Consider the following 24,368-nt stretch of genomic DNA (forward strand, 5'->3'; position numbering starts at 1 on the left):
ATTATTTTTGTCCCGACATACCAAGGGAAAAAGTGCCGTATGGTAATTCTTGGTATGAAAATCATTTGTACCGGTATTTCCTGGTACAGACGAAATATAGCACTATATTTAATAAGACAAATTCGCCCCATTAAAACGCACTTTAAATTGATAATTTACCGGTGCATTATGCGAAAAACAGGTTTAGAAACATTGTAAGTGTAAGGTTAACTTTTAATGTTAAAGTACCGGAAGTAAACATATTTGATTACTTATGGCAAATGCTTATGGTATTAATATTTTATTTATGTTACTTTTTGCCATACATTTTGATCTATTGGAAATCCAGATAAATTTTACTTATGGTTATAAATTCATTTTCAATAAACGGGAAAAATAATATATGTAGTTGAATTTAGGTGTATTCAATATGCAGTTGAATGGTTTAAGGAATGCCGAAAAGGCTACATGTGCCAGAGGTAAATTAGAGTTGGTAAAGTAAGAAGGTATAATTTTACCAATAATGTTTCTTAGGTATATTAATAAATACACGCTAATTAGTATCAAAATGTACTTAAATCCGTGTCTACGTTAAGAAATAAAGACTAATTGGTTTAAATTTGGAATAAAACAGCTTTTCTACTAACGGATAAAGCATGGCGTATATATTTGTACCTCTTGCAAGGTCGATGGTTATAAAAAATAATGGAAATAGTATTTATGTTAAATGCGTATGCTCAGCAATAATTAAAAAGGTAATTTAAAAAAAAATTTTAATTATATATATATTATCAACAATTGTCTTCTCTAGGTGGTAGAGTGTAAATTTCAAAGGTTAGCTTCATCGAAAACACAAACTGCTGTGAATCGCGAATGTTCAACGCCAGATATATCAGAAAATGTTAAGAACCAATCTCTTCCAAAACTATTTGAGCCTTCAGATTTCACAAGAGGCCCTGTGATATATATTTCTAAAACAAAAGAACTTTTAAACATGACTGGCTTAAGAGAAACTGAGGTTATTTATACTGAAATGATTTAAAACATTTTGTGAAATATGAATTAATACTGTTAAATTTCATTTAGGTTCAGTCAGAAATTATGAAAAGATTAAACCTTTCTGAAAAAGAAATATCCACATCAAAACCTAAACCAATTAAAATCATTGACGCAATTTCACCTCAGGAATTTTTACTTAGTCCAAATAAATATAAACTGAAAGATCTTCCTCAATATTATATGAAGCTATCGAAAATAAGATTAACTGGTACTCTTGAGAATTAATCGAATTGGAGGCCGATTGAATAAGATTTATACAAACTCTAAATAGGTCTTGTGGTTATAACAACTTTAGCCGGTTATGGAATGGCTCCCGTTGTTGCAGAACCTTATTTTCTCGCATTAACAATAGTTGGTACTGGCTTAACATCTTGCGCTGCTAACGCAATTAATCAAGTGAGATTATTGTTTTGAAGCCTCAATTTATCAAAATATTTATTCACTTCTCTTAAAAGTATCTGGAAGTACCTTATGATTCCCAAATGTCAAGAACCAAGAACAGAGTTTTAGTCTTAGGATTGTTAAGGTAATGACTCTCTTACTTACCTTTTAGATGATTACCATTATTACCAAATTTATCATTTTTAAACCTTTAGTTCACTTCATGCCATATCTTTTGCTGCCTGTTGCGCATTTACCGGAATAACCACATTAACATTTGGAGTGAATGGCTTAGTTGGATTATTGGGAGCCACCAATTTGATTCTCTACACTTGCATCTACACACCCATGAAGAGGGTTAGCATTATTAACACCTGGGTGGGATCTGTTGTAGGTGCCATTCCTCCCGCAATGGGGTGGGTTGCTTGTACAGGAAGCCTTGATATAGGTTAGTTCCACATTTTTGCATTGTTGTTAAATTGGTGGATTCTAGAAATTTTGTTTCCCCAATGCAGGAGCATTATTGCTGGCAGGGATTTTATATTCATGGCAATTCCCTCATTTCAATGCATTGTCCTGGAATTTGAGACCAGACTACTCCCGAGCGGGATATAGAATGATGTCGGTCACAGATCCTGATTTATGTCGTCGAACTGCCTTGCGGCACAGCGTTGCAATTTTAGCCATGTGCACGGCTGCCCCACTAGTCAATTTGACAGACTGGACATTTGCCATAGACTCTGCTCCATTGAACGCTTATTTAATTTATTGCAGTTGGCAGTTTTACAAAAGAGCGGACGCTGCCAGTTCTAGGAAACTATTTCGCTTAAGTCTAGTCCATTTACCAATTTTGCTCATGCTTATGTTCATTAGTAAGAAACGGTCTTCTCAGAAGAGTGATAATACTGCTTATTTATAAATAAAAATTTAAATTATGTACATATGTGTAATTAGTAGGATGATATAAAATGATTTAAATTAAGTAGTTGAATTGGCGTTTAAAAATAAAGGAATTTTAGATTTTAATGGTTAATTTACATTAACAACATCAGCTAATATACTTTTGAATGAGTAAAAAAACGCGACTAGAGATTTATAAAAGACTATGGGATATATTTCTTGATAACAAACGTAAAATTATGATAAAAATAATTGTAGTTGAGTACGAATAGGCTTATAAAATTATTATAGCTATCTTTGGGCAATATCTGAAGTGTGCGTGCTGGTAACAATTAAAAATTTGATTAAAACAATTGATGGCAAATAGAAATCAGATAAAATAACAAACATACAATATTATTGCTTTCCTAAACTATGCTACTTCCATTCCCTGATTTTCATTCTATAATAGACACCAGATCGTAAATGAGACAAATTACGTGTAACATTTTCCAAAACCCTACCTCTATTGCCTGGTTTTCGATCTCTTTTTGTTTCATCAACGCTTTATAAACCTCAATCTCTTTCTTCTCTTTAGCCAAGTTTCGACTTTCAAACTCAAGTCTACAATAAAAAAATTTAATTGAACAAAATAGTACATGTCTTATCATAGAGCATTTTTTTCTCGTTTTTAGAGCAGCTTGCCTGTGTTTTATAATGCGTTCAACAATGTTTTGAGTAGTCAGAAAATTCCCACTGTCCAAAGACTTAAATTTTCCTTGAGATTTTGGTACCTGACAATTTCATGGCAATTTTTTACGTCTTTATAATAAAATGCTAATTTTGAAAAGAAAAAACCTTACAGCATAAGGATCACTACCATCAACATCGGACATGATTGGAGTTTTTCCATGACACACCAAACTTATCTATGAAGCCAAAACAAATTAACTTAAAAAAAAATGACAAATGAGATACTATTTACTTTAAAATGATCCATTTGGTCTTCCGTGACAGAATAAGGAGCACCAATAACAACCTCATTTACATACTTGCAAGCCAGAACACTGAGAACTCGCTCGTGTAAATTCATGATGGGGTAATTACTCCCTTTATACCTATTGACTACCTAAAACGTTTACAAGAATGTATGATATTAACCATTAATTTTTTTTCTACTTAATAACATACCGGGTCTGTGTGAAGCCCAACTATAAGAAAGTCTCCCTCTGCTTTGGCTTTTTCCAAAAACTCCAAATGTCCAACATCTAAATTACACTAGTGAAGTCGTAACAATTTTCTGCTGATGGCCCTCAGCTAATATGATCATTATGAGTTACCAAGATAGTGATTCTACCGACTAATCAGCTAGCGTCCTAACTACCACTATTTATTGAGTATTATTGTATTTTCCTGGCTACAAACCTAGTAGCTTTACCCAAGTGTGAGAATACGTAAATAAATTGGTTATCTATCTACCAAATTTGTTAAAAAATGGAATCAGTAACTACTTGTTAAATTTAAATATCAACCAACACTCTATTTCAAACCTATAAGCAGGATCAACAAATTAAAGTTTAAAGGATACGAAATAAATCAAAGGCTCCAGCAACGTAAATGATTCTATCTGTGGGCTAATAGAATGTATTTTAGAATTATTACCACTGATAAGAATTTTTTTAAACACAAATTATTGAAACCTTAGGTTCTTTTCCTTCGGCAAATTGTATTATTTTCTGGGTTGTAGGTAAAAACTGGGAGATTCCAGTCCATGGGCTATGGGTAGTAGCATCCTTAAGATGGAAATTGAATGAGCTATTATTGAGCTTGATTGTAAGCATTTATAGCTTTACTTTGCTGATAACTCCAGCCTGATCAACATCAATTCCATACTCTTTATCACCAGAATGGTGATGTTGTTTTGTTAGCAGAAGCATTCTTCCAACCAAATCTGTGGTTGACACTCCAGCCGTTCTTTTGCATTCCCTGAAACACAAATTTAATCATGAGAAAATACGCCACTTCAAAAATAATAACCAAAAAAACTTCAAAGACAAAGGCAATTTAAACATTTCTACAATGTACACAACTGTGGTTTTCAGGAACAAACTTACTTATAGCGACCAGCTTTCTTAACAAATCTGTAAGTGTCCTTGCCACTAGAATCCAAAGTTATATCATCTAAAAGGAAAGCCACAATAATGCAAAAACAATACAAAATTGCACTACAACACAAAATTTTACAAAGAAATATCAAAATAGGTCTGAAATTGTATGTATATAAGGCAAACAAAGGACGAATATGCCAATAAAACATGGTTATACGGAACAAAACAAACACTTAAACTGTAAAATTTAAGTCTGCTTCTTACTGATATCGGCCTGCATTTTTTACTAAATGATATGTATCCACGCCATTTACAGTACATGTTAAATCGTCTAATAGGTTTAGAAAGGTTAAGTTTAGAAATTCTGCTTAATCTCTCATTTATGACCTATTATATGATTTATTGCATAAACAATCATCATTTATTATTTGATTTACCTCCATGAACGCAAAAGTCGCAATCATATTTATCTAGAGTGTCAATAGTAGTGATGTAGGGTGCATTTTCCACCACCTATAATAGATTAATATGTTTCTCAAATTTCAAACTAAATTCAGCAATTGAATAATAAAAATATTACCTCATCTACCCATTTTATTCCTCTGACCATTTTATATCGTTCCTGCTCCGTGTAAACAGGAGGCCCTTTATGTTTAGCAACTTCGGCATCATTATGAACACCTACTATCAAATAGTCCCCCATAGCTTTTGCTTGTCTTAGCTGATTAGCATGGCCAAAGTGAACCATGTCATAACTACATTAATTTTTATAATATTAAAATAGGTAATAATTGTTGGAAACATGGTGTGGATGTAGAATCAGTAGTGTAACAAAAAACCGGTTGTCCTCATATAACAATAGCAAAATACAGTTTATAACACTATAGGGTCATTTAAAATTAACAAGTACAAGGGGAATTCAGAAGTGGATGATCATGAATTCTTTATACCTTTTCTGTTTCGTTACACATCGGTTTTTAAATTAATTATTAAGATCTTACCATCCATCACACCAGACTTTAGTTTGTTTTCTTGTTTCCTCTCCCTTTTCCATAACTTTTCCAGACTATTAGAAGAAAAATTTAGAAAGTAATACATACGTCTTAGTTATTTTTGTTTAAATTTACTGCTAGACAAAGAACTTACAGTGTGACGCAATTATTTTTGGATGAACTATTTTTTCAGTTAATACTAAATTAATATTAAATATAATGTATTAAGTTATTTTATAAACAATGTAATACTCAAATTACCATTATACAGTAGGACGAACCGGTGCCTACGTTATTATCCGGACGAACCCCAACCAACCAAGAGAGTGATAAATTGAAGCAGACGAAAATAACGTTATTGCGTCATAGAAACCTTTTTGAAAATTTGTACTAAAATAAATTTTTATTCGTTTATTATTCTAAGAAATAAAAATATTTATCTTTTACAGATTTAATTAATTATTCGTTATTATTTTTAAGTGTATTGTTAAAAAATATTTGGAAATTTATGGCACATCGTGACTTTTATCGCGTTTCACAGAATGATGGGGAGGGGGGAAGTACACGGTAATTTTTGTTTATGTTGTTTTTGAAATGGAAAGCAGTCTAGTGAGTGCTTTTGAGGAAGTAGGATGAGTGGGGTTTTCAAATCTTTTGATTAGTTTAGTCTTTAAAGAGAAATATTTTAGATTTAAGTTAACCATTATGCAAGACAACGGCGATTCTGAAAGGTAAATGTAGGGGATTTTTCCGAGTATTTATCAAGTATTAAAGTTTAGCAAATGACTCTTCAATTTTGACTTAACCTGTGTACTTGAGTTGACAGGTCAAGGTCATGTAATTGAACTTGCCAATTTTTTTATAAGCTCTTCAGGCAAAGAAGTGGAATATTCTCATGACGTAGCAGTTATCCAAGAAGTATATGATGGAGAATATTCACCGGAGCTTTTTGAAAATGAATTGGAACGAGCTTTGTATATTGGAGTTTCTACCATAATAATTGAACCCGCTCGCTTAGGGGAAGAAACTGCACGTTGGTTAGCGTTTGGGAATTGTTTGCACAAAACTGGTGTAATTTCTGGATTTGGCTCTGTGCTCTCCACCTTTATTTGGCCGGATAAGCTATATCTCTGTTGCCCATTAGGCGCTATTAGTTTCTTCTGTGCTGGATTATACACTGTGTCATGGCAAACGGACCCTTGTTCCAATTATCAAGTGGAGAATGATAGTGATAAAATCAAAAGACTAAGATTGGAAGAGGTTACCTCTGGTTCTCCAGTAGTTTTGGTTCATCGTGATGATACAAGACGAAAAATACTACATACGAGTTTAGCATTGATAGCAGCTAGCACGTGTTTATGGAGGGTTTATAAAGCTTACGAATAATTGGTAAAACAAATTGCCCCAAAATTGAAGCTTCTGTCAAAATCTCAAATGTTACATTGAGGCCAGTTTAGCCTCTTGTTACTGATGCCTTAAAAGCTGTGTTCATATAGGCAATTATTTAGGACAAAATGAATTAATGTTTCAATGAAGTGACTAGAGATATTTTTAAAATTGAAATGCACCTTTCCATTGAAATTTTAATACAAGCTAGTTTTTTTATTTTTAGCAAATATATTATGAATATGAAACTGAAAAATAATTTGTTAAAAGAAAAACAAAGTTAAAAATTAACAGCAATTATTTAAATAGCCAAAATATCAAAAACAATATTTTTCATGGCTGTAATAAGAAATTATTTTTTAAAATTTGTTTGAAAGAAAATGTTCCTGTTGGCAAATTTGATTTTTTCCAAATAGATGTTTTATTCTTACGGAGACTATTTATTTGGTTATGTTATATTATATAATTCACTAGTATATTATTAATCAGACTTATTGTTCTCAACCCCTACATCTGCAATTTGCCTTAACCTGTGAGCTCTCTTTTTCATCAAATAAAAATAAGCGGTTGGCCATAAATAACGCAAAAAGACAGCCAGCTTAGGAATTGCGGATGAGAGGAGAATTTCTCCTTTACGTAATGCTATAACTTGTACTATGTCCTCAGCAGCTGTAACTGGATCCATACCAGTAGCGGTGGTCATATCTGTAACTAAATAGGGCGAAATGGTATTTTTCCCTTTTAGTACTTTAAAAGGACACCTGGGTTAACTTACCCCCATATCTTGAGCCGTCACCAGTCACAGCATTCAATGATAAGTTAGTTCTGATATATCCTGGCGATACTACGCAAATGTTTATGCCAGTGTCTCCTAATTCTGCACGTAATGTGTCAAAAAAGGCTTGAAGAGCATGTTTTGATGCAGCATCTAAAATAAAATTGCAATTAGACCATTTAGAATTAAATTTTTTAAGAAAAATATATCTCACAAGCGGAACGAAATGGAATAGCCATTTTTCTAGAATTGAAAAAACTATATATAGCAATTTCTCATTGTGCAATGTAAAAATCCTAAAATGCATATGAAATCAAAAGGTTATCATACCCTTGTAAACTGCTTATGGCAACAATTTGACCAGAATTTCGTTTAAGCATAGATGGTAGCAAGGCTAAGCAAATTTAAATAATTATTTGTAGAAATCAACTGTTATACAAATAACACTTACATTTTGTTAATACAATGTGGCCAAAATAATTGACCACCATAACTCTGAGGTCTACATCTAAAGACGTATTCAGAGCTTCTCCTCTATAGCTCATACCCCCATTATTGACTAGAATATCTATTTTCCCATAGATGGACAAAGCTTCTTCAGCTTTGGAGGGTATATCTTTCAGTTCACCTAAATCTAGGCAGATGATAGCTGGTTCATAGCAGTTTGTCCTCTTTTTAATAATTAATTATTAGAATATTATAAATTTCTTTTTATATATATGATATTACCAGTTTAATTTGCATCAACTCTTTCTTCACCCTTTCAAGTTCTTCTCTTCTTCGTGCGGCTAAAATAACTTTGCTTCCACCTCGATAGAATTCATGGGCTAAAGCTTCGCCTAAACCAGAACTAGCTCCAGTGATGAAAACAACCTTTTCTTCTAATAGTCTATTCTGTCTAACGCGATATTTTAACCGACTTTGATACAGCCAATATACAAGCCAAGGAAACACAAATGGCAAGCATAATCCACCGATAAGTAACCGGGCCCAGTATCGAATTTGGGAACCTATAGTATTAGTCTGAAAGATAAATTTTTAATTAGCACTTCCTAATCATGAAAAATAAATTTAAAACTTATCAACATATACTACTTACAAAATTTGATTTAATTAGCATTATTTACAAAAAAAATTATTTTGCGTAAAAGTGGACACTTGAAACTGAACACATTCGCAAAGAATTGGCTTTTGTACAAAAGGAAAACATGCATTTAGTGAAGTAATACAAGTTACAATGCAAACAATTTCAAGTTTCAAGGCAGCTGATAATAAACTAGCCAATCATAAAGAAAATGCTGTTTTGTTTCCTCAAATTCGTATATCATATATCATACAATGACAAAAGCACCTTTTTTCCTTAACTGCTTAATAGCTATATCATTACCCCAAAACAAACTTACAGATAATTCATTCTCTTCACTTTGCATCTTTATTCAAACTGTGGAAATTGACTATCTAAGGCTTCCTAAAAAACGACAAAATTGCGGAAAAATATTCATTCGCCGCATAACAGTTATTGGAATCTAATCAAAGATTTAACAGCGATACCCCGGAGTTAAGCTTTTGACTTTTACTCACTTGGAATGAGGCAACTACTTCGCGTCAACAGCATTGCGCGTGTGACTAACGTACAAATGGTGACAGAACGAATAAAGTTGTCACCAGTTACCTGACAGTTCACACAAAGGCGTAGACCTTCACAAGTCTTGTAATGTAATACCTCTTGTAATCCAAACGGGGACAGACGAGCGCTAAATGACAATTACAAACGCCTCCCCCCCCCCACCCCCTGCCGCATATTTTTTGTTTCTTTAATGAAAGAAGCTAAAAAATTTAAAAAGCAAATATATTTATAAAAATACATTAACATCGTTGAATAAAATTAAAACTTTTTAACATTTGTTTTTCCAAGAACAATAAATAAGTGCTTTACAAGCTGTTGTTGTGATTAACATGACATTATAGTATTTCTTATTATTTGATTCGAGATATTTTAATTGGGCATGAGGATAGTACTGTTAGAAAAAAAGGGCCACACTGGCCGGGCATAAATGTTGAGGGAATAATGTTAAACGTCCCTGAAGGAACATTATCAAGTTCCAAAATGGTGAAACCAGACCTGAAGAAATCAAATTTTAGAAAACTGAAATTCATACATTTTTAAGTGGGTATTAAAAAAAAATAAAATAAACCTAAAGGTTCCGGATGATTTCTTTTTAAAATAACCAGGTGTTGAAGGGTTGTTGACATTTACTGTTACAACATCAAACCCCACACTGTACTGTCTATAATTGAGGGGAAATATTGTAAAATTTAAGCAATTAAATGATTAAATTATTAAGTGTTATTACTTTGGTCCTTTTAGATCAATAAGCAAATGGTTTGCATCAGAGGGTGAATTCAAAGTAATTTGATAAACAGGGTTGTTTGGGTGACTCTGTGGATAATTGGCACATCCTCCAGCTGTGGCACTAGTCCATTCTCCATTTTTAATCTGTAATTAGTCACTTGCTAATAAAATTACTTAATTTCTCTAAAACAAAAAATTACCTCTTGTTTATAATGAAAAGGGTTTTTGATTTTATTTAAACTGAAAGGAACGCTGGCATAAGCCCGTAATGTGTAGTAGATAGTGCACATTTTTGCATATTGAGAAATGACCAAAGTGTATTTGGTGGTGTCATTTTGCGGAATTATTAGTTTGCAAAGGTAGTGAGGACTGTTAATTCTTACTCCATCCATAAATGGGGGTGGTTCGTCTATTAAAAATGGAAAAGCATTAAGTATGCCACACTTTCATACACGAAATGAATATACTTACAGGGTAAGTAAACCTTCTTTCCATTATTTTTATAAATAAGAACAGCTATATACTCTTGATTATCAGCAAAATCATTTCGATCAGTTATGTGTCTTGTAAGAAGAATCCATACTGCCCCTCCAGATTGAACCTCTAAGGAATATTGAGGATTATCTCCAATATTGTATAGATCTTTTACAGGACCTTGTCCAGCTTGCCAAACACTTCAAATTTACAGAAATACTTTAAAAGCAATATTGTAAAAAAAAAAATTATATTAAAAATAAAAGCATACTTATGGGTACAGAACGTATACTTGAACAAGTCAGGATTCCAATTTAAATATACAACACTGAAAAAGTGTTGCAATGACTCATAATCAATCCAAAATATACCTATAAAATGAATACAAATACTTAAATTTAGATTGCTTTTATACTCTCGATTCATATGTTTTACCATTATCAAACATTTGGGCATTTTTAGGGTCATATTTCAAGGCTTCCATTAACTTTGGCGTCCAATTTTTTGTATCGTGCTCCGAAAACCTGCCTTTCCACCTTAAATGGCTCCATGGATTTTTCAGCAAAAATAATTTCTGACCCTGAAATGGCGAAAAACTATAAAATCATTTTTCAAATGGAAATATTAGATGTTTAGTACCTTACCATAACATTTCTAACATCTAAAACAGCATACGCGTGAGTAGGAACGAGACCCGCTCGGTCAGCTTCCAATTCAGATATTTCTCCTGTCGCAACCGTAGTTAAGACATCACCCTTTCGATGTCGGTCAACCAGCATGTTAAAGAACTGATCAGGGTTAAAAGGGTTCTTTGGGTCAGGGTTGTCTTTCAAGGCCACTCGTTCTGGGATCCATCCAGTCAAGGAGTGCAAGTCAATATTCTACATTCGTTAAATAGAAAATAATTAATACGCTTGACCATCACTATAAAATTATAGTAACTTCGTAAGCTTAAGTATGACACTTATATTACTTATGATAAAACCAATAAAAACTTTACCGAATTGCTTCCTGGAAAATCATATCCTCCCATAACTGCAAAATTTGTCAGCCAAAGAGGAGTATTAGTATTCCAAAAAAGTATTAGAATTTGGAGTATTTACCCTTCATGTACGCTTTCTCTAACAGACTGACCCAAAATTCGTTCTTTTTACTGGAATAAGAGCAAAGAAGTTCTCTTCTACTAGCAGTCGTAGGAAGCTGATCATCTAATATCACCTGAAAAGGTAGCAAATGTCTAAATGTACTAAAAGTCACTATGGGGATAGTCTTACTTTTCTAAGTACTCCATTTATATGTAATTTAACCATATATTTTCCACAGGGATTGTAAAGGGGGTTTCCTTGTCGATTTTGAGGGAAAATAATAGATGTTATTATCCTTTTATGGAACCTTTTCTCATAAAGGGCACTAACTGCCAGAGATGCCACGAAAGAACAGTCCGATACGACAGTCTATAATAATAAGAAACTATTAACATGTACCGCAATTCAATTGTTTTTGAGTATACCTGTTTTATGCTAAAACAGTCGATAGATTCGATTAATTTAGGCTCTGCCGAAATGTCTTCTGGTCGGACCCAACCTCCAAACATTGACTTCTGTTTAGGGGCCAATGCTAAATTACCATCTTTGTCAGTGAATGACACAGGGTACGCAAAACGTTCCTTTAAATCAACATTCATAAAAGGCACATAAATTCGGCCATTGATTTCTGAAGTTTTCCTGAAAAATTAAATGAAACTTACAAAATAGGTTTACCCAATAATTGTTGAGAATTGTAATTTATACTTCAAAACATCAATCTCCTCTTTTGAATAGGAGGATGAACCACTGACTAGGTGTTTCCTTCCCGTTGTTGGTGACCTACTACCAGCGGAATTACTCTGAGGGTCATTTATGGACAGATTGCTAAAGCCCAAAGGTGGAACTCTTAATGGTAATGTTGGAGTAGTTGGTTGTGACAGTTTCAAAGGCACATTAAGATGGAGATGATCTTTTTTAAGTTTCTCTGCTCTATAGATAAATTTTATAACAATGTTTTCAAAGATATAGGTCAATAGTCAAAAGCGTTAACAAACCTATCTAAAGCTTGTTCTGCTAGCTTTGATAACTTCCCAAGTAATTCTTCATTATTTACGCCTTTTCTCTAATACAGAGATATGATTTTCAAGTAAATAATCATGGGTACTTAAAAGTAAGAGCAAATGAGCGTACAACTTCTAGACACAGTTCAACTGCTTCAGTGTACAGCTCAATGGCTTCTTCATAATTTCCAGACTCATCTTCCTCGAGAGCTTGAAACAGAAGAAATTCTGAGCGTTCTATTTGTTGTTGTTCTTGGCTTTTAGAAGAGTTGTCATTATTTGAAAGGATTGCAAGTCCTGTTAAAATACTTGAAAGATGAGAATTGTATCTAAAGTAATGGCAATCTGCCTTTCTTTAGTTACATACTTTGCTGCAATAACACATCTGCTCTTCTCTCATATTCTTCCTTCTTTTGATCCAAGTTTGGGAAATGGGAACCCCCATCTGCTGCCTCTTTCAGTGCTTGAGAAGCAGCCTATGAATTTTATGGTTATTTGTAGGTGAAAAATACATGATTAGTTCCCATTGAAATGTGTCTCCTATATCAAAAGACACTCACATTGTAATAGTAAATTGCTGCTTCAATTTCACCCTTGCAATCAAATGATACTGCCCTTCCAGCATATTCAAATGCATCTTTTTCAATTTGAGATAAATTTGAAGACATAATAAAATTAAATTACCCTTTCCTTAAAAACTTGCTCACACTTAATATATAATAAATGTCCATCAAAAATTCTAAATAACATAAATGATTATCCACTTTTGATTTAACACATTGGTTCTCTGAGTTTCTCTCAAACTGTATTGTAAAGTTACAATTTCCGCTAGGAGGATGTTTAGAAGCTTACACAAGTTTAAACCAGGCGCGCTATTTAAAAATAATTATTAATTAAAGTTCGTAAAGTAAAATGATCAGACCAAACACATTTTTACAAACGTTAAACACTCCAAGGAGAAAAACACAGCAAAAGAGTCTTGTCAGTGGCGTAGCTGAGAACTCGGAGGCTTCCCCGCAAAAATCTCAATGGGGCCCCCCTTTTCAATCTTTTTATGGTGAGCTGGGCCCCCTGAAGCACGCCCCCCCCCCTCGCGCCGCGGACCCTGCGGACCATCAGCTACGCCACTGAGTCTTGCTTGATTTTGGGAAAAACAGTGGGATTTAGAGTGTCTATTTCAAATCGGTTGGACTTTTAATTCAATGGGAGTTAAATTAGTTTTCCATTGCTATTGCTACTATCAGGAATGGACGCTTCAATAAAAGATACTCGGTTTCTACTCCCCTCTCCAAATTCATCTGGGAAGGAGCTATTTCCGGTCGGTCGGTTAAACGGTTAGAATGGCTAGCCAAAAAGTCATATTTAAGCCAGTGAAGACGCGTTTTTGCCCACATGATAATTTTGCGTCAGATAAGAAACGCGTCGGCTCACGTGAATAAGGAACATACTAATGTTAATTTTCGATAATATATTTTAAGGTAAAATATATAATGTTACTAAAACTAAGTATAAGAAGATAATATTGTTATTATTATCATACTCTTATGGTATAAATAATTAAAATTATATGTAATATTTTTATAATACCAGGCAATTTTAAAGCTTCTCGTGGAGGCAGAATTAATTCATTTCGTATAAAATTATCTTTTGGAAAAATATGAAAAATCATTCAAATACATATTAATTTTGCCGTCCGGTATGCAACAAGTGTTTCCTTTTAACCAGGTAACGTTTTTGGCATGTTAAAGCTTAGCAAAAAACCGATGTTACGTTCGGGAAAGTTTCCAGCTTTCTAATATTTCAACAAGCACTATATAAATAATAACTTATGAGTCCTGGCTGTCGGAAATATTACTTCTTGGCAATTTCTGGGAAGATGTTTGATTTAAGCGCCTATAGTCTCCCGACAACCACGTGATTTTCAGTGCTGCCAGACCACCCAAAAATTTGTAGCAGACGCTCCTGGGGGTATACCTTTTGCTGGAGAATATAATCTTAGCGTGTGCATAGCCTTTCTAACGCGAAATTAACCATTTTTATTATAAAAATGACATCAAAAAGTGATTATTATAGGAGTTTAGACGAAAAAACTGCCAAAAGGTATAGTGATAAGATATCTGTACTAAAAGGAGTTGATCCCTATACACTAAAAAGTGCCCAATTAGAAGAAAACATTGAGACCTTTCCTGGGGTTACTTATCCAGACATTGTAAATTACCTTGTGTTTCAAAAAAGTGCCTACACAAATAAGGAATTTAAATCATACAAAAGCTTAGAGGCTTATAATCAATTCGTAAATGGATGGGTTCATGAAATTAAACATAAGCGATTTGAAGATCATCACTTAGTCATTGCAAAAGTAAGATTATCACCTTTCAAAGGCAGAATATACGTACTTTTTTAAAACAATTTTCGAACTGAGCTTAAGCCTTCTTGACTAAACGTTTAGACGTATACATGTTCATTGAGATAACCATTTGGCAGTTATGATGATTTACTTACAAACAAGATAATATTATTTATTACATTACCCCTGTATGCGTTTCACGTAACTTGAGTATCAAATTTTAAATAAAGTTTAAAAAATTATATTTTAAATGAACAATTTTCTTTAGGTTTTCCATTCGCAACGTTTAAATGTGGACCCTCTAAAACCATGGCTTATAATTTGCAAAGACGGAGCTGTAGAATCAGCACATTGTACGTGTGTGGCAGGATTAGGGGAATCCTGCACACATGTTGCAGCAGCTTTATTTTTTATTGAATATGCCATTAGGCAGAGAGAAGCAAAGACTGTCACAGCTGTAAAAGCATATTGGCCAGTGCCATCAGCAAAAGAAGTTAAGTATACTAAAGGCTCAAAAATCAATTTTTCAACACCAAAAAGGAAATGCGAGGAATTGAACAAAACTATTGATGGTGTGCCAGTGGAGAAGCCTTTAAAAGTGGTTAAGAACATTCCAGAACAGTCCCTTGATGAATTTCAAGCAATGCTTAAAAAGTTGAATGACTCAAAGCAAAAGTGTGGTATTTTATCAATCGTATCTCCATTTTCGGATCAGTTTGTGCCAAATACATCATCAGTTATTCATGCCACTGCATATCTGCGGTTACTTTTTAAAGAAGACTATTTAAAACTTTCGCTTTTAGAGCTGCAAAAATTGAGTTCCTCGATAAACATTTCCATTGATGAAAAATTGACTGTTACTATTGAAGAAAAGACGAGGAAACAGAGTGAAAATAAAAATTGGTTTAAGTACAGAGCAGGCCGTATCACAGCCTCCAAATTTAAAGCTGCTTGTAACACTAAATCTGCAACGTCTGCCCCAAGCTTAATTAGATCAATATGTTACCCAGAATTATCTAGATTTAAAAGTAAGTCTACGGAATGGGGCTGTCGGCATGAAAAGGTTGCCAGAGAGGCATATTTAAAAAATGTCACACCTAAACACACAAATTTTAGCTTTAGAGAGTGCGGTTTATTTATAGACCCTAGATTTCCACATTTTGGTGCGACGCCGGATGGTCTTGTCACTTGCGATTGCCACGGCCGTTCGTGTGTCGAAATTAAATGCCCATATTGTGTCAAGGATACAAGTGTGGAAGAAAATGTTAATAAAATAGAATGCCTGTCTAGTAAAAATGGAAAAAATGAACTCAAACAGTTGCATTCATACTATTACCAAGTCCAAACTCAAATTGTACTAAGCAACTCGCAGTATTGCGATTTCATCATATGGTCTAATGTTGGGAAAATGCACATTGAAAGAGTTGAACGTAATGACATTTTTTGGAATGAAATTTCCCAGAAAGCAACAACTTTTTTCAAAGACAGTATATTACCAGAACTCTTAGGCAAGTATTTTACCCGGCCAAAAGAAACTCTACGCGATCTTGAAACTATAGATAACATTAATTCTAATAATGAAGAAAGTAGCGAGTGGTGCATTTGCAAAAAAAATACGGGGGGCAAAATGATAATGTGTGAAAAAGGAAATTGTGCAATTTTATGGTATCACACCAAGTGTATCAATTTGAAAAAAGTTCCATCTGGAAAGTACATATGTGACATTTGTAAGAAAAATGAAACTAAAAAGAAAAGATAATTTTCTGCCAAATATAAATTATTTTATAAAGTGTACAATAACAAAGGGTTATGAAAAGCAGACCAAAATACTACAAATAATTATACATATTATTTTACATCCAGCTATTAATTTTAAAGACTTTCAGTGTAATTATTATTTATTATTATTGTTGGTGACCTGATGAACTATGGTTCGAAAGCTAGTCAAAATTTTTAAATGTTTAAAATAAAAAAAAAATAATAATGAAGTCTTGCGTCTCTTATATTTAATGATTTTAATGTAGTGTAATTATGATTATGATTATTATTCTAAAGTCAAAGAATATTGAAGAAGCTCTTCAATCTAAGGGCACCACCGAAGGACACATATTTGTTAAAGCACAACAAATTTTAACTATTTTGTCAAATTCTGAAATTATTTCAATCGGCTGTTTGGCATACAAAATTTGGTATTTTTGTCTTAGTGTTCCAATTACTCTTTCAACATGAATTCGAACAGATGCAATATTTCTTGTGCTTTCCACTTCTTCTGGTTCTAATTGAAGTTTCCCTTTAGTGAAAGCCGGAATGTTTATGGACGCATAGTGAAATCCTACAGATTCAGCAATATCAAAACCTCTGTCAGCTAAAACCACATCTCCTGGTAGTAACTTTTCCAAAATACCACAATTTTCTGCAGCATATTTGTCAGATACCCTACCACCAAAACTATCTGATACAAATGATATGACTCCTTGAGGACATATACCAATTAAAAATTTCAATGTGTTGTTATGTTTGTAACTGGACCAAGTTTGACTCTTAGCTTCAAGGTTCGACGATTTTTCAATAAAAACTTCAAAGCAATCAATTATCACGGCAACCTTTTTCCCAAATGCTTCTTGAAAAGACAAAGGCATCGTTTTCCACAATTCTTCCCTTTCAGGCCACTTAATAAATCTTTTTAGTCTTACAAATAAAACTGAAATAACATTATGGAATGTTCTCGATGCTGTCCGATCAGAGACGTCAAATCGGTAGCCCAAATCTGCGTACGAAAGATTAAGTCTTAACTTCATTAAAGCCAGTAACAATTGTTGAAATTTGGTCAATGATGAAGTTGCAGTAAAATTCAAAAATGGAAAAATATCATCCATCAAAATAGCGAGAACAGACCAACTTGGAAGTCCGGTGTAAAATTTAACTTTCACATCCTCATTGATGAAAGTTTCTTCGCTTAATTCCAAATTATGTACTTTTTTCCTGAGTTTTTCTCTATCCTCTCTAAGAAAAATTATTTCCGCTTCCATAGCCTTTAACACATCTACAGTTAAATTAGTCTGTACTTCTGTAGCACGGCAAGGAAGGGTTTCTGTTTGGGAAGATACACCAGTTTCCTTTGAAATTAATGTTTCTCCAAGAAAGGTTGCTGCAGGTTCAGCTTGACATTGTGGTTTCTCAAGTTCAAGAATTCTTTTCTTTAAATTTTCATTATAAGGTAATTTTGCCCTTTTCTTTAATCTTTCATGGCGATTGTTGCTTTGAGCGGAGACCTCAATTCCATACCCAAGGTTTTGGCATGGCTTCCAATCCACATTATTTACATCTTCTAAAAGAGCTGGCTGACCTAAATGAGTGTTTAATTATAAATATGCCTAATTTGGATTTTCCTTATACAAGAGCATCTAGGCATAATAATATTTACCTTTCACAAAATGTCTGGAGCAAACTCTTGCATGATATAATTTTTCTTCTGTGAGGTCACCCCTTTTTATGGCATTTACCCATGCTAATCTTCTTTTTCTTTGTAAGTCTTGTACTTCCTCACTATATCTAGAATGTATGGCTGGGAATCTAAAGAAAGATAATTCCGAATCTTTTCTTTTATTTGTACAGCCGTACACCGCACAAAAATGAACCATACTGGCTGAAATATTAAATGTAGAATGATGGTGCTTTTCAGTATAACAACTAACCAGTTAGACCCCCAGAAGCGTCTGCTAGAAAATTGTAGTCACGTGACTACAGTTAGTGACGTAGGCTGTCGGGAGACTATTGGATTCCTGCTACTATCCAAATCGACGAAAGACCCAAAAATATGTGAGTCCTACCTTTGCGCCTTTTGAAATATCTACTGAGAGCTAGTATCACGTATTGAGTTGGGAATGATAGTATTATTATAATCTAGCAACTTGCGCAAAAATTACTAATAAAAAATAAAAACAACGATTTTTTCTAGTGCACAAAATTTAATTATAACTATAAATATTTAATTACACAACCCGAATAGATTACACAAAATAAAAACAACGATTTTTTCTAGTGCACAAAATTTAATTAAAACTAAAAATATTTAATTACACAACCCGACTGGATTACACAAGCCGACTAGACGGGACGGATAACAAACTAGAACGATTTTTGAAATTTTGTCGCGGGTTCCGATTAGAACTTTTAAAAAACCCTGCCTTTGGCCCATGCTTTTCGTTTTGGCTGGCAACGAAAGTTACGCCATCGGTGCCAAACTGGTGAACTAACACTCTATTTCGCCTAAAATTAAATGGCCGACTTTAGCTCGACGCTAACGCGGTTTTTTTTTAAATCTTTAAAGTAACTTATGTTTAATTAAAGTAATCAAATCGTGTAAGAGTACATACTCAAAAGAAAACATCTTTTCACAGGTTAGTGTTATTTCCAATCGCTATAGAAAACGCGTTTCTTTCAAATCATAGAAAGATAGTTTTTTAAATAAAAAATGAAGAATGGTTCAAAATTCCGTAATTAAATATTTAAGGAGTAATTACTCAAACAAAAACATATCTTTTCACAGGTTACTGTTAGAAATAGTTGTTTTACGAGCAATGGTTATGGGGAAAACCGGTGCACAGTAATGGTTTATCGCGAATATCTACGTTAGTATTGTATGTACGGCTATAAACCCAAGTATGAACATTAGGGTCCGACTATTTCCTACAAAAAATGTTCTATGAACATTTTACATACGAGCAATCGTTGTGTCGTAATCGCGGTTTTAACGTTGTAACTGATACGCGTCTTGCAATTTTACGCCTTCGTTGACTTAAAACGCATCCGCCGCTCTTCATGTAACCGCGTTTAAAATTTACCACCCAGCTAACTCTTGTTATTTTTGCAATAAATCGCTTGAAAATGAAGCTATTGTGAAGGATGTGTGAGATAAAATGATGGGAAAGTCGGAATAATGGGTCACTTCAATTTAAGTTCATATTGACTGCCGTAAGGAATAAATCCAAAAGACCAGTATCAACGCTTTGAAAAGAAAACACGACACCGATGAGACTGTTCGACATGTAGAACGCGAGCGAATCAACCTACCAAATGATATAAGAAATATTCAACATACGATTTTTCCCGTTTATATGAACTTAATGTAATATAAAATCGTCTTGAAAAACCGTTTATTGCTTTATAACATTCAAAAATAATATTAAAATTATTAACATTAATAATATAATAAGTTTGCGTTGTCAACGCGCGTATTTTGAAACGGAAAAACTCGATTACTATTGTTAAATCTTGGATTAATAATATGATATTTTTAATACGAAACAAATAACGAAATACGTGGAATTTTTGGCGTTAAATAAGCTTAGAACGTATTTCGTTATTTGTTTCTTATTACAAGGAGCGTTCGCCATCATTTAACCAAGATTTAACGATAGTAATCGGATTTTTCCGTTTCAAAATACGCACTAGATTAAACCGAGGCTTAAGACTGGACAAGATTCCGCGCCTTAAGATTTTCGTCTACTAGACGAGCAGATGCTCGGTTATCTACATGGTGCGGGGAAAATATTATTTTTGAATGTTATAAAGCAATAAATGATTTTTCCAGACGATTTTATATTACATTTAAGTTCATATAAACGGGAAAAATTGTCAGTGGAATATTTCTTATATCATTTGGTAGGTTAATTAACGTTTAATTATCGCCAACTTTACATTAATTTCAATGGGGTGGGGGAAAACTTTTAACCAAGTTACGCGCGTTACTGTCGTTTTAGCCAAGAATCTAATCGGTACCTTGTCAGCCATTCGATTAAGCGTTCTAGTTTGTTATCCGATTTCTATGGGGTAGCTAAGCGTTTTTTTTTGATAGAGATAAGCGATGTGTAACGCATAAAATCAATAGCCTTAATATTTAATTTAAACATTCACATTAGTTCACTTTTCTCACATCCTTAACTTTACGACTCTGGGTATATGCTTAGAGTCATTTCAAAATTCTCAGGAAAACATCCCCACAACCCTTCCCTGCCTAGACGCTGGCCGTCTAGCTGACAGGTTAATGGGGTTACCCCCTTTCTAGATCCCCTCTCTATAGAAAGTCGTTCTGGGACCTCTGGCCACGGTTCCCCCTTCGCTTTCTTCTTGCCGTCCCGCGGCACCATCTTTATTGGGCTTAGCGACTCTCCCTCTCTTACCTATTGTTATTTTCTTTAAAGTAAGGACCATTTCCCATCAATTTTACCCAAAACGTTGAGGTTTGCCTATCTAGTTGCCAATACTTTATTTTTGTATGTTTTATTTTACTCGCGAGAATTCGTGGGAATTCCACTTTTAATTTAACAGGGCGACCTAATTGGGATCGCCCTGTCAAAACGTTTGCGTCCATATATGGTGAACTTTTATAATTTATGGTGGCCGCCGCCCTGGCGCCACTTTTGACATTTCTACGGACAAGTGATGCGCGGGTCAAACCTTTGATGACGCCGGACACAGTGGCTGATCCCACGGTCAGGGATTGGTAGTTACTCTTTCCCGGGCTTTTCTCAGAGGTCATGATTGGCCCGAATTACGGACGATCTCTAAGACCACGTTGCGACCTGGTTTAAATACTCGGACTTAGACATTTTTCAAGATAATAGAACTCTGGAAGTCAACCAGAGGAGACGACCTCCAGATATAAAGATCGGAAAGTCTCAAAACTAAAATTGGGACATAGTCCCAGTACGGGTCGCGAAGACCGCTCGTTTTAAAAACGCGTGAACCCGATTTCGCGATAAAGAGTCGCCATGTGTACATAATATGTGAGTGCGTGATTCTCGCTAACCGACATCGCCAGTTCTTCCATCAAGGAGCCTGCAGCATCCACCGTCTCTGGACCATATCGTAAAACATTTTTATTTTCATTTATGATATCAATTTTGTATTTCGCTTTTGATGATTAGCTAGGCGCTCGACAACGAGGGCATCATCAATTAAATCTCGAATATTTTCGTAGAGCTTTGTTGCCAAATGTATTTTAATTTCGGAACGTAGGTTTCTCATTACCAACCTAACTTTTTCTCTATCACCCAACGGAATATTTAATTGGCCGAAGTATTTTTGTAAAGCCTCCGCGTATTCGCAAACTGATTCTTGGGGCCTTTGAATTCGCTCACTAATTTTGTCTTTCAAATGTTCATCGTTTGCCTTTCGTTCGAAGCGGGCTTTGATACTAGTTTCAAACTCTTCCCAAGTAGCGAAAGGCTGTTCGTCGAGGTACCAATCTAATGCGGGACCACCTAGAAGGCTTGGGACCCACTCCTGTAAAAATATGTTGTCCGATACACGGTTCGTCAAACGCATCTGTCGCGTGCGGCGTAGGAAATCTTTAGGCCCTGGGTCCGTAGGATTCCCACAATATTCCTTAGTTGGAAGGGGGGATGAATATAGAAAAGGGACTGAACTAGCCAATGGGTGGAAAAATGAAGTACCGCTAGCGCCTGTTGTTCCCGCACCTACATTATTTTGAATTGGCAAACTAAGGGACTGCTGAGCAGGCAATGTTACAGGAATACCTGACGTAGCCGCTAAAGCAACCTGTGGCTGACTACTGGTAAATGTGAGTGCACTACCTTGGTTAATTGGATTCGGTAAAGACCCCACTCCCAAGTTATGAACTTGGTTGTTAGCTAGTGAAGAAACTGGATTATTTACTATGGGTGGACTAGAAGAAGCTGAGTTATATGAGGCCTGAATTAAAGGCGTTAATTGAGCCTGAACAGCTACAACCTGCGCGAGGGCGGTTTGGAATTGCGTTTGCTGGTTTGAAATAGCCGCTAGTTGGGCCAAAATTACGGATAACACATCCGGAGGGGTAACTATATTGCTTTGACTAGCACTAGTCGTTACTACTGGCAAGGTGGTACTACCGCTACTAGCTGTGCTTATAGTCGACGCTGTAGAAGTAGAAATAGTACTACCAGAGGTGGAAATACCTAAAGTAATTGGATTAGAAGTCGCGGCTCCAGGGCTACCACCTGGTTGAGTCTGCACGGGTATTAAAATAGGGGCAGCAATAATGCCCTGATTATTTGGGTCACTAAGGACGGGTGATGCGCTACGCGAAACCATATTGCTATTTGTACGGTTAATGTAACGTCTTTGTCGGGACTGTCTGCAAAAAGATACGTCTTCGTCGTCAAAGCGACTATAAATATTCATATACAGGGCAGTTTCACTTATACTGTCAACGTAAAACAAAACGATTTCAGATTTGGGTACTAAAAAAAATTAGTTAATTACTTTATCTTCCTGGCAAGGTCAAAACATAATCCACAAAAGGGAAAAGAGAAATCAAACACGCAAAAGGTGTAAAAAAAAATCGCTAAAATGTTAAAGCCAAAATAAGGCATAAGACTCCCAGGAGATATTGAGACAGTTCCAAAATCATCACTTACTAAGTTTCATTTAACCCAAATCTTCTCTAACCACTAAAAAACTCATACCTAAAGCCATACGCAAAAAAAAAAAAAAAAAAAAACACGCAAATCACACACAGAAACGCGAAACAACCATTCTCCTCTAAAAACGACATAGTACTCAAATGTAAATTGCCAAAGTTTAAATATTCAATACTACTAATCTTATTGTTTTACATAAATAAATCCCGGACGGGCCCCCAAAATGTAACGACATATATACCTTTACCCATTAACCTAATTAATCATTAACTACGTTCTAAAAAGGGGTAAAAAGGGGAAGTCGGTTAAACGTATGTTTACCTTCGCTACATTAATCGAACTAAAAACGACTGGCCCGGGGACTCGCGTCACTTTCACTATTGGGGTGAGCGAGGTTATTAAAATGGTCTAGGGGTATTTTTTATTAAAGTTAGTCTGTCTAGGGGTATGCTTATACTAAAAGATAACAATGGGGTTGAGGTTTGCCAAGTAAAACAAAACATACAAAAATAAAGTATTGGCAACTAGATAGGCAAACCTCAACGTTTTGGGTAAAATTGATGGGAAATGGTCCTTACTTTAAAGAAAATAACAATAGGTAAGAGAGGGAGAGTCGCTAAGCCCAATAAAGATGGTGCCGCGGGACGGCAAGAAGAAAGCGAAGGGGGAACCGTGGCCAGAGGTCCCAGAACGACTTTCTATAGAGAGGGGATCTAGAAAGGGGGTAACCCCATTAACCTGTCAGCTAGACGGCCAGCGTCTAGGCAGGGAAGGGTTGTGGGGATGTTTTCCTGAGAATTTTGAAATGACTCTAAGCATATACCCAGAGTCGTAAAGTTAAGGATGTGAGAAAAGTGAACTAATGTGAATGTTTAAATTAAATATTAAGGCTATTGATTTTATGCGTTACAGATGCCAAGCTTATAATAGGTTTAAGTTCTACGACTTAAGGCGGTACGGCGCGGGAGAATGGGCTTACGATTGGGACTGGTAGCCGGGATAAGGAGCAAATGCCAGCTTGGAGAATAGAGAGAAAAGAGGTCTAAGAGTCGGTTAAAGAACTACTGCATGGATATCACGAGTGACCAGTCAATTTTTGAGAAAAATGCTTTAAGTGAAGAGT

The 24,368-nt window shown here is 34.8% G+C and overlaps 7 protein-coding genes across 12 annotated transcripts; 3 read left to right on the forward strand and 4 right to left on the reverse strand.

Annotated features, from left to right (window-relative positions):
* The first annotated feature begins 403 nt into the window (after positions 1 to 403).
* Positions 404 to 2,423, forward strand: Cox10 (Cytochrome c oxidase assembly factor 10). Of its 2 annotated transcripts, XM_090156352.1 has the most exons (8): positions 499 to 513; positions 576 to 734; positions 791 to 997; positions 1,066 to 1,246; positions 1,310 to 1,434; positions 1,494 to 1,564; positions 1,635 to 1,867; positions 1,935 to 2,423. In XM_090156352.1, exons 2-8 carry the CDS (start codon positions 636 to 638, stop codon positions 2,336 to 2,338), a joined length of 1,320 nt encoding a protein of 439 aa, XP_090012478.1. In that variant the 5' UTR covers positions 499 to 513; positions 576 to 635; the 3' UTR covers positions 2,339 to 2,423. The 2 variants fall into 2 exon arrangements, with proteins under 2 accessions (XP_090012477.1, XP_090012478.1); XM_090156351.1 differs by having other exon boundaries at positions 404 to 734.
* On the reverse strand, positions 2,403 to 5,743 carry Pect (phosphoethanolamine cytidylyltransferase). 2 transcript variants are annotated; one of them, XM_090156354.1, is made up of 15 exons: positions 5,660 to 5,743; positions 5,553 to 5,597; positions 5,408 to 5,472; positions 4,987 to 5,161; positions 4,844 to 4,919; positions 4,671 to 4,737; positions 4,152 to 4,284; positions 3,999 to 4,091; positions 3,887 to 3,932; positions 3,490 to 3,566; positions 3,284 to 3,427; positions 3,162 to 3,227; positions 3,004 to 3,092; positions 2,823 to 2,922; positions 2,403 to 2,761 (listed from the first exon to the last, which is right to left on the reverse strand). In XM_090156354.1, the coding sequence occupies exons 3-15, from the start codon at positions 5,458 to 5,460 to the stop codon at positions 2,732 to 2,734; spliced, it is 1,149 nt and encodes a 382-aa protein (XP_090012480.1). In that variant the 5' UTR covers positions 5,461 to 5,472; positions 5,553 to 5,597; positions 5,660 to 5,743; the 3' UTR covers positions 2,403 to 2,731. The 2 variants fall into 2 exon arrangements, with proteins under 2 accessions (XP_090012480.1, XP_090012479.1); XM_090156353.1 differs by lacking the exon at positions 4,671 to 4,737 and adding an exon at positions 4,413 to 4,479 and having other exon boundaries at positions 2,405 to 2,761; positions 5,660 to 5,742.
* Positions 5,744 to 5,942: 199 nt separating this feature from the next.
* Positions 5,943 to 7,156, forward strand: Pmi (Transmembrane protein Pmi). The gene is made up of 2 exons (XM_090156358.1): positions 5,943 to 6,129; positions 6,265 to 7,156. Exons 1-2 carry the CDS (start codon positions 6,104 to 6,106, stop codon positions 6,782 to 6,784), a joined length of 546 nt encoding a protein of 181 aa, XP_090012484.1. The 5' UTR covers positions 5,943 to 6,103; the 3' UTR covers positions 6,785 to 7,156.
* Positions 6,977 to 9,267, reverse strand: LOC149932783 (dehydrogenase/reductase SDR family protein 7-like). 3 transcript variants are annotated; one of them, XM_090156355.1, is made up of 8 exons: positions 9,111 to 9,267; positions 8,963 to 9,027; positions 8,289 to 8,582; positions 8,011 to 8,230; positions 7,890 to 7,953; positions 7,774 to 7,802; positions 7,560 to 7,712; positions 6,977 to 7,495 (listed from the first exon to the last, which is right to left on the reverse strand). In XM_090156355.1, the coding sequence occupies exons 2-8, from the start codon at positions 8,987 to 8,989 to the stop codon at positions 7,266 to 7,268; spliced, it is 1,017 nt and encodes a 338-aa protein (XP_090012481.1). In that variant the 5' UTR covers positions 8,990 to 9,027; positions 9,111 to 9,267; the 3' UTR covers positions 6,977 to 7,265. The 3 variants fall into 3 exon arrangements, with proteins under 3 accessions (XP_090012481.1, XP_090012482.1, XP_090012483.1); XM_090156356.1 differs by having other exon boundaries at positions 9,141 to 9,159; XM_090156357.1 differs by lacking the exons at positions 8,963 to 9,027; positions 9,111 to 9,267 and adding an exon at positions 8,659 to 8,755.
* Positions 9,268 to 9,394: 127 nt separating this feature from the next.
* LOC149932784 (calpain-7-like) lies at positions 9,395 to 13,249 on the reverse strand. Of its 2 annotated transcripts, none has more exons than XM_090156350.1 (17): positions 13,033 to 13,249; positions 12,840 to 12,948; positions 12,606 to 12,769; positions 12,467 to 12,534; positions 12,177 to 12,401; positions 11,897 to 12,110; positions 11,661 to 11,840; positions 11,490 to 11,604; positions 11,387 to 11,421; positions 11,031 to 11,267; positions 10,822 to 10,966; positions 10,658 to 10,757; positions 10,384 to 10,586; positions 10,113 to 10,321; positions 9,914 to 10,056; positions 9,755 to 9,847; positions 9,395 to 9,681 (listed from the first exon to the last, which is right to left on the reverse strand). In XM_090156350.1, exons 1-17 carry the CDS (start codon positions 13,138 to 13,140, stop codon positions 9,537 to 9,539), a joined length of 2,493 nt encoding a protein of 830 aa, XP_090012476.1. In that variant the 5' UTR covers positions 13,141 to 13,249; the 3' UTR covers positions 9,395 to 9,536. The 2 variants fall into 2 exon arrangements, with proteins under 2 accessions (XP_090012476.1, XP_090012475.1); XM_090156349.1 differs by having other exon boundaries at positions 12,603 to 12,769.
* A 2,200-nt stretch (positions 13,250 to 15,449) lies between these two features.
* On the forward strand, positions 15,450 to 16,678 carry LOC149932785 (uncharacterized). Its single transcript, XM_090156034.1, has one exon. It carries the CDS (start codon positions 15,463 to 15,465, stop codon positions 16,576 to 16,578), a length of 1,116 nt encoding a protein of 371 aa, XP_090012160.1. The 5' UTR covers positions 15,450 to 15,462; the 3' UTR covers positions 16,579 to 16,678.
* On the reverse strand, positions 16,632 to 18,586 carry LOC149932786 (uncharacterized). Its single transcript, XM_090156033.1, has 2 exons — positions 18,244 to 18,586; positions 16,632 to 18,165 (listed from the first exon to the last, which is right to left on the reverse strand). Exons 1-2 carry the CDS (start codon positions 18,458 to 18,460, stop codon positions 16,898 to 16,900), a joined length of 1,485 nt encoding a protein of 494 aa, XP_090012159.1. The 5' UTR covers positions 18,461 to 18,586; the 3' UTR covers positions 16,632 to 16,897.
* Between the last annotated feature and the right edge of the window lie 5,782 nt (positions 18,587 to 24,368).

The sequence above is a fragment of the Leiobunum rupestre genome, chromosome 8 (genome assembly GCF_980474605.1).
Source record: "Leiobunum rupestre chromosome 8, qqLeiRupe1.1.hap1, whole genome shotgun sequence".
In the NCBI taxonomy this organism is placed as follows: Eukaryota; Metazoa; Arthropoda; class Arachnida; order Opiliones; family Sclerosomatidae; genus Leiobunum; species Leiobunum rupestre.

Excerpts from the sequence above, each read along its gene's own strand:
- LOC149932786 (XM_090156033.1), bottom strand. The coding sequence starts at position 18,460 with ATGGTTCATTTTTGTGCGGTGTACGGCTGTACAAATAAAAGAAAAGAT. Across the intron at positions 18,166-18,243 it reads CTCCAGACATTTTGTGAAAG|GTCAGCCAGCTCTTTTAGAA; the intron begins GTAAATATTATT and ends ACACTCATTTAG.
- LOC149932784 (XM_090156349.1), bottom strand. The coding sequence starts at position 13,140 with ATGTCTTCAAATTTATCTCAAATTGAAAAAGATGCATTTGAATATGCT. Across the intron at positions 12,402-12,466 it reads GCAGAACAAGCTTTAGATAG|AGCAGAGAAACTTAAAAAAG; the intron begins GTTTGTTAACGC and ends ATTTATCTATAG. Across the intron at positions 11,422-11,489 it reads AGAGAAAGCGTACATGAAGG|TTATGGGAGGATATGATTTT; the intron begins GTAAATACTCCA and ends CAAATTTTGCAG.
- LOC149932783 (XM_090156355.1), bottom strand. The coding sequence starts at position 8,989 with ATGCAAAGTGAAGAGAATGAATTATCT. Across the intron at positions 8,231-8,288 it reads AGTTGATGCAAATTAAACTG|AGGACAAACTGCTATGAACC; the intron begins GTAATATCATAT and ends ATTATTAAAAAG. Across the intron at positions 7,496-7,559 it reads TGACGGCTCAAGATATGGGG|TTACAGATATGACCACCGCT; the intron begins GTAAGTTAACCC and ends CGCCCTATTTAG.
- LOC149932785 (XM_090156034.1), top strand. The coding sequence starts at position 15,463 with ATGCTTAAAAAGTTGAATGACTCAAAGCAAAAGTGTGGTATTTTATCA.
- Cox10 (XM_090156351.1), top strand. The coding sequence starts at position 636 with ATGGCGTATATATTTGTACCTCTTGCAAGGTCGATGGTTATAAAAAAT. Across the intron at positions 735-790 it reads GCTCAGCAATAATTAAAAAG|GTGGTAGAGTGTAAATTTCA; the intron begins GTAATTTAAAAA and ends TGTCTTCTCTAG. Across the intron at positions 998-1,065 it reads CTGGCTTAAGAGAAACTGAG|GTTCAGTCAGAAATTATGAA; the intron begins GTTATTTATACT and ends AATTTCATTTAG.
- Pect (XM_090156354.1), bottom strand. The coding sequence starts at position 5,460 with ATGGAAAAGGGAGAGGAAACAAGAAAACAAACTAAAGTCTGGTGTGAT. Across the intron at positions 4,920-4,986 it reads GAATAAAATGGGTAGATGAG|GTGGTGGAAAATGCACCCTA; the intron begins GTAATATTTTTA and ends AATCTATTATAG. Across the intron at positions 3,933-3,998 it reads CCGAAGGAAAAGAACCTAAG|CCCACAGATAGAATCATTTA; the intron begins GTTTCAATAATT and ends ACATTCTATTAG.
- Pmi (XM_090156358.1), top strand. The coding sequence starts at position 6,104 with ATGCAAGACAACGGCGATTCTGAAAG. Across the intron at positions 6,130-6,264 it reads GACAACGGCGATTCTGAAAG|CTCTTCAGGCAAAGAAGTGG; the intron begins GTAAATGTAGGG and ends TTTTTTTATAAG.